Source organism: Salmo salar, chromosome ssa09 (genome assembly GCF_905237065.1).
Source record: "Salmo salar chromosome ssa09, Ssal_v3.1, whole genome shotgun sequence".
NCBI lineage: Eukaryota > Metazoa > Chordata > Actinopteri > Salmoniformes > Salmonidae > Salmo > Salmo salar.
The window spans coordinates 9084317-9091268 of NC_059450.1; the positions used below are offsets into that span (position 1 = coordinate 9084317).

At 40.1% G+C, this 6952-nt stretch overlaps 1 protein-coding gene across 1 annotated transcript; it reads right to left on the minus strand.

Annotated features, from left to right (window-relative positions):
- Positions 1 to 3703: 3703 nt before the first annotated feature.
- LOC106610706 (antimicrobial peptide NK-lysin) lies at positions 3704 to 5251 on the minus strand. Its single transcript, XM_014210204.2, has 5 exons — positions 5112 to 5251; positions 4856 to 4944; positions 4522 to 4605; positions 4244 to 4401; positions 3704 to 4062 (listed from the first exon to the last, which is right to left on the minus strand). The coding sequence occupies exons 1-5, from the start codon at positions 5158 to 5160 to the stop codon at positions 4032 to 4034; spliced, it is 411 nt and encodes a 136-aa protein (XP_014065679.1). The 5' UTR covers positions 5161 to 5251; the 3' UTR covers positions 3704 to 4031.
- Between the last annotated feature and the right edge of the window lie 1701 nt (positions 5252 to 6952).

A 6952-nucleotide genomic window follows, 5' to 3' on the forward strand; every position in this document is an offset into this window, starting at 1 on the left:
ATTACCAACAATGACGAGACAGCCTACAGGGAGGAGGTGAGGGCTCTGGGAGTGTGGTGCCTGGAAAACACTCAACGTCAACAAAACAAAGGAGATGATCATGGACTTCAGGAAACAGCAGAGGGTGCACCCCCCTATCTACATCGATGGGACCGCAGTGGAAAGCTTCAAGTTCCTTGTCATACACATCACTGACAAACTGAAATGGACCACCCACAAAGACAGTGTGGTGAAGAAGGTGCAACAGAGCCTCTTCAACCTCAGGAGGCTAAAGAAATTTGGCTTGTCACCTAAAACCCTCTCAAACTTTTACAGATGCACAATTGATAGCATCCTGTCGGGCTGTATCACCGTCTGGTACGGCAACTGCACCGCCCGCAACCGCAAGGCCCTCCAGAGGCTACCCACCCTCCAGGACACCTACAGCACCCGATGTCACAGGAAGCCCAAAATATCATCAAGGACATCAACCACCTGAGCCACTGCCTGTTCACCCCGCTATCATCCAGAAGGCGAGGTCAGTACAGGTGCATCAAAGCTGGGACCAAGAGACTGAAAAACAGCTTCTATCTCAAGGCCATCAGACTGTTAAACAGACATCACTAGCTGCTGTTAAACAGCCATTAGAGGCTGCTGTCTATAGGCATAGACTAGGAATCACTGGCCACTTTAAGGAATGGAACACTAGTCACTTTAATAATGTTTACATATCTGGCATTACTCATCTCATATTTATATACTGTATTCATTACAATTCTACGGAATCTTAGTCACTTAATAATGTTTACATATCTTGCATTACTCATCTCACATGTTGTCACGTCCTGACCATAGAAAGCGCTTATTTTCTATGATAGAGTAGGTCAGGGCGTGACTGGGGGGTTGATCTAGTTTATTTATTTCTATGTGGGGTTCTAGGTTTTATTTTCTATGTTGGTGATTTGTATGATTCCCAATTAGAGGCAGCTGGTAATCGTTGTCTCTAATTGGGGATCATACTTAAGTAGCTTGTTTTTCACTTGGGGGTTATGGGATATTGTTTATGTGTAGTTGCATTGTTAGTCACGGTTCGTTTATTCTTTATTTGTTTTGTATTTTTCTAAAGTTTCACTTTGTAATAAATTATGTGGAACGCTACTCACGCTGCGCCTTGGTCCGATCATTATTATGATGAACGTGTTTTTCTATACTATTCTACTGTATCTTAGTCCGCTCCTCTCTGACGTCGCTCGTCCATATGTATCTGGTCTTAATTCATTCCTACTTAGATTTGTGTGTATTGGGTATATGTTGTGTAATTTGTTAGATATTACTTGTTAGATATTACTGCACTGAATTTCGCTACACCCGCAATAACATCTGCTAATCACGTGTATGTGACCAATAAAATTTGATTTGATTTAGCTCACCATTTTGAGAAGGCCAGTCAGCCAGGAGGGGAGAACTTTAACTTTAACTTTAACCTGGGGAGAACTTTAAAGTTCTCCCCAGGAGGGGAGAACTTTAACTTTAACTTTAATTTTAAAACGTTTAACTTTAACTTTAAAACGTTGTTCTCTCCATAGCAAAGCTAGCTTAGCTTACCTCACTGTACTCGCTACTGGCCTTGTTTGTGATTGAATGGCAAAGATACACCCAAGAAACACCTACATCAAACCACACACCCAAAATTACTCTCATTTGTCTTCAGCGATGGCGGCTAGCATTTCTTAATGAGCATTGATGAAAAACAAGGCTAAATCTGGAAGTGCAGTTTCCCTTTAACGCTTGTTATAACAATGTGTGAGCCTTCATAATGTCTTATTTGGCTTATAATACTGTGCATTCTGAAAGTATTCAGACCCCTTCACATTTTCCACATTTTGTTACGTTACAGCCTTATTCTGAAATGATTTAAATGTTCATAATCAATCTACACACAATGCCCCATAATGCCAAAGCGAAAACAGGGTTTTAGACATTTTTGCAAATAAAAAACAGAAATACCTTATTTACGTAAGTATTCAGACCCTTTGCTATGAGACTCGAAATTGAGCTCAGGTGCATCCTGTTTCCATTGATCATCCTTGAGATGTTTCTACAACTTGATTGGAGTCCACCTGTGGTAAATTCAATTGATTGGACATGATTTGGAAAGGCACACACCTGTCTATATAAGGTCCCACAGTTGATAGTGCATGTCAGAGCAAAAACCAAGCAATGATGTCGAAGGAATTGTCCGTAGAGCGCCGAAATAGGATTGTGTCGAGGCACAGATATGGGGAAGGGTACAACATTTTTTCTACAGCATTGAAGTTTGGAACCACCAAGACTCTTCCTTGAGCTGGCCGCCCGGCCAAACTGAGCAATTGGGGAAGAAGGGAGGGAAGGTCAGGGAGGTAACCAAGAACCCGATGGTCACTCTGACAGAGCTCCAGAGTTCCTCTGTGGAGATGGGAGAACCTTCCAGAAGGACAACCATCTCTACATCACTCCACCAATCAGGCCTCTACGGTAGAGTGGCCAGACGGAAGCCACTCCTCAGTAAAAGGCACATGACAGGCCACTTGGAGTTTGCCAAAAGGCACCTAAAGGACTCTCAGACCATGAGAAACAAGATTTTCTGGTCTGATGAAACCAAGATTGAACTCCTTGGCCTGAATGCCATAAGCGTCACGTCTGGAGGAAACCTAGCACCATCCCTACGGTGAATCATTGTGGTAGCAGCATCATGCTGTGGGGATGTCTTTCAGCGGCAGGGACTGGAAGACTAGTCAGGCTGAGGGAAAGATGAACTGAGCAAAGTACAGAGAGATCGTTGATGAAAACCTGCTCCACATCGCTCAGGACCTCAGACTGGGGCAAAGGTTCACCTTCCAACAGGACAACGACCCTAAGCACACAGACAAGACAACGCGGCTTCGGGACAAGTCTCTGGAGGGACCGAAAATTGCTGTGCAGCGACTCTCCCCATCCAACCTGACAGAGCTTGAGAGGATCTGCAGAGAAGAAAGGGAGAAACTCCTCAAAGACAGGTGTGCCAAGCTTGTAGCATCATATCCCAGAAGACTCTAGGCTGTAATTGCTGCCAAAGGTGCTTCAACAAGGTACTGAGTAAAGGGTCTGAATACTTATGGAAATGTAATATTTCCATTTTTTATTTTCAATGCATTTGCAAAAAATGTAAATAAACTGTTTTTGCTTTTTCAATATCGGGTATTGTGTGTAGATTCATGAGGGAAAAAAACTATTGAATCCATTTTAGAATAAGGATGTAACGTAACAAAATGTGGAAAAAGTGAAGGGGTCTGAATACTTTCCGAATGCACTGTATGTCATGTGTTTCTACTCTACATGAAGGGATCAAACAGAAGCTGGCGGTCAATTCCCTCAATTGCTTCCTCAAATCTTTGTGAAAAAGTTGAAAGGTGTGAAAATAGCTTTTAATCACATAATCTTAATAATTCATATTTCTATACATTTTTCAGATGACAGCCCTTGCTGGATGTCATTTCCTACTAAGCAATCAAGATTATTTACAGAAAGTTGAGATTCTAAATAGAAATGTCAACATGATTACATTAATTACATTGTAATTAAATGCTTTATCATCGCGTTATCATTGCATTTTCAACTTCGGATGAGTAAAAATGGGTTCAGATGCTAAAGTTTTTCTTTTGGATAAGTGTATAAAGAAGTTGGTGTCAAAGAAGGGTTGCAGTTGTACTCTATATTAAATTAAGTTTATTTTTTGCTGGCCAAAAAATTCACACAAACATAAAACATTCGGAGAATAATAGACTATTTTATACTAAAATAGCAAAAAGTGAACAAAAATGACATGATAAAAAATGTACTGCAATTTAAGAATGACTATACACTATTATAATAATGTTCCAAAAACATTATTTCAGAACATATAATCATTCCAATAACATATCATTCTTGTGTCGTGACTAATTTGAGAAAAGGCAAGAGGCTGGCAGCATAGCGTTGTCTTGACACCTGAACATCCATCTTCTCACTTTGGAATCTGGATACTGGCTGCTTGATCAGTAGCTCAGATCCAAAATGTATTTTGGTCTAAAAGATACACAAAAAGATGACATGAGTGGAAGATCAAAAGACATAACTCCATATTATGTATTAATGAATACATTCTATTCAATAGTGTTTCAATTAACAAGCTCAGGTGATAATCTCTATACTATTTAGTCGTCTGAACAGTCACTAAAGAGTATCCAGAGCAGTTTCTTCTACTCACTTGCAGGCCTTAATGTTAATGCAGATGGTCCTCACGTCATCGCTGGTGCTAAGCTCCTCAACCAACACCCACAAGTGCTTTTTCACCATGCCTTTACACAGAGATTTAAGGAGGCCCATTTTATCGCAAACAGACAATAGCTTCTGCTTTATCTCCACCTATTGAAGAGAAATCATCAACACCAGTTGACATTTTCTGAGAAATATTTCAGTAAATAGTAAATAGTGACATTTCTTGAAGGGACACTCTCATGAATTGTAATGCAATTGGGTAGTTACCACACTAGAGGAAGAGGAGATGTGTTCCTTCACTTTCTTCAGTGCCCACATACACGCCCAGCATGTTCCCTTTAACTGTTGCACCTTTGGAAAGCATAAACAGACAAGAATGTACATGGTGTGATGTATTCAGTATTATGGTTTAAGTACATTTGAATACGTAATGTAAGAGTGAAAGTCAGGTTGGACAAGAGTTTCATCAATATTTTGGTTGCATTCATGTCTTTGGTTAAGTGCTGTTACACAGTAGCAGGTTAGTTGAGTATTCAAATAGAAAGTTGCAGAAATGTCTACTGCTAGTTCATACAATTTTGACCATATAGTATACTGTTACCATGTGCTTTTCTGGCTGTGCTTCCACTACTTTCGGGTCTTCCTGGTCATCAAGGTTAACCTCTTGGCATTGTCCACAGACTTCCCAAACTGTGAAGTAAAAATGGTACAACATTCCATTATATTGTACTGAAACGAAAGGTGAACTTGGAGTGGATTTAGGTCCCCCTTTGCAGATTCTCATACACCCTGACCCAATCAAATGTATCTGCTACATTTACAGCAGTTACTACTTGAGTTAACAAATGAAAGCTCACCTGAACAAGCCAGTAGACTGAGGGTAAGGAGGACCAGAGATGTCTTCATGATTTGTGGTGGTAGAGATGTGAAGAGTAAAGTTGTGGTGTGGTTTGGTAAAGTGACTTATGATTCAGACAAGCCCCTTTATACACCGAGGTCTGTCTACCCACATCCCCTGTACAACCCCCACCCACGACAATCTTTAATCTCTTTTTCATCTCCACTGTGTTATCTTCATTTTAATTTAATTGTATTTGTCAATTACAGATACCCCTTGGATTTCTTCATATTTTATTGTGTTACAAAATGGGATTACATTGTTATTACGTTTTTCAACAATCTACTCAAAATGTAGTCATTACATAAGTGTTTAGCCCCTTTGTTCAGGCAAGCCTAAATTAGTTCAGGATAAATAAAATGGCTTAACAAATCACATAAGTTACATTGACTCACTCTGTGTGAAAAAGAAGCGGTTGACAGGATTTTTGAATGACTAACCCTTCCTCTGTCCCACTTACATTCAACATCTGTAAGGTCCCTCAGACAAGTATTGAATTTCAAGCACAGACACAACTAAAAAAGACCAGGGAGCTTTTCAAAAGCCTCACAAAGAAGGGTAGTGATTGGTAGATGGGTAACAATAACAAATCAGACATTCACTGTTAATAGTTAATAATTATGCTGTGGATTATGTATTAAACCACCCAGACACATTAAAGATATAGTCGTCCTTCTGAACTAAGCTGCAGGACAGGAATAAAACTGCTCAGGGGTGATTTTAAAATGGCTGTGATGGGAGGAAACTGAGGATGTGTAACGCCTTGGCCATAGAGAGGGGTTTTTGTTCTTTATTTTGGTTAGGCCAGGGTGTTACATTGGGTGGGCGTTCTATGTTCCTTTTTCTATGTTTTTGTATTTCTTTGTTTTGGGCCGTGTGTGGCTCCCAATCAGGCACAGCTGAAGCTCGTTGTTGCTGATTGGGAGTCACACATAAGGAGCATGTTTTTCCTTTGGGTTTTGTGGGTAATTGTTTCTGTTCAGTGTGTTTCCTGTCAGTACTGTTTGGCTGTCGGTTTTCCTGTTTTTTTGTATAGTGTTCTCTTTGTTTGAATTAACCTGTTGGGTCTAGGGGGCAGCATTTGCACGTCTGGATAAAAAAAATGTACCCGATTTAATCTGGTTACTAATCCTACCCAGTAACTAGAATATGCATATACTTATTATATATGGATAGAAAACACTCTAAAGTTTCCAAAACTGTTTGAATGGTGTCTGTGAGTATAACAGAACTCATTTGGCAGGCAAAACCCTGAGACATTTTCTGACAGGAAGTGGATACCTGATGTGTTGTATTGATTTTAAACCTATCCCATTGAAAAACACAGGGGTTTAGGAATATTTTGGCACTTCCTATTGCTTCCACTAGATGTCACCAGCCTTTACAAAGTGTTTTGAGTCTTCTGGAGGGAGATCTGACCGAACAAGAGCCATGGAACGGTGATGTCCCATTAGACACCTGGCGCGCTACTTCATGTTGGGTACCCTCGTTCCAATACGTTATAAAAGGCTATGCATTCGTCCACCTTGAATATTATTCATGTTCTGGTTAAAAAGGCCCTAATGATTTATGCTATACAACGTTTGACATGTTTGAACGAACGGAAATATATTTTTTCCCCTCGTTCATGACGAGAAGTCCGGCTGGCTTACATCATGTGCTAACGAGACGGAGATTTTTGGACATAAATGATGAGCTTTTTTGAACAAAACTACATTCGTTATGGACCTGTGATACCTGGAAGTGACATCTGATGAAGAGAATCAAAGGTAATGGATTATTTACATAGTATTTTCGATT

Bases quoted from the DNA above. Each gene is read 5' to 3' on its own strand.
- LOC106610706 (XM_014210204.2), bottom strand. From the start codon at position 5,160: ATGAAGACATCTCTGGTCCTCCTTACCCTCAGTCTACTGGCTTGTTCA. The intron at 4,606-4,855 runs GTAACAGTATAC...TGCTTTCCAAAG, and splicing joins CACAGCCAGAAAAGCACATG to GTGCAACAGTTAAAGGGAAC. The intron at 4,063-4,243 runs GTGAGTAGAAGA...TGTATCTTTTAG, and splicing joins ATTAACATTAAGGCCTGCAA to ACCAAAATACATTTTGGATC.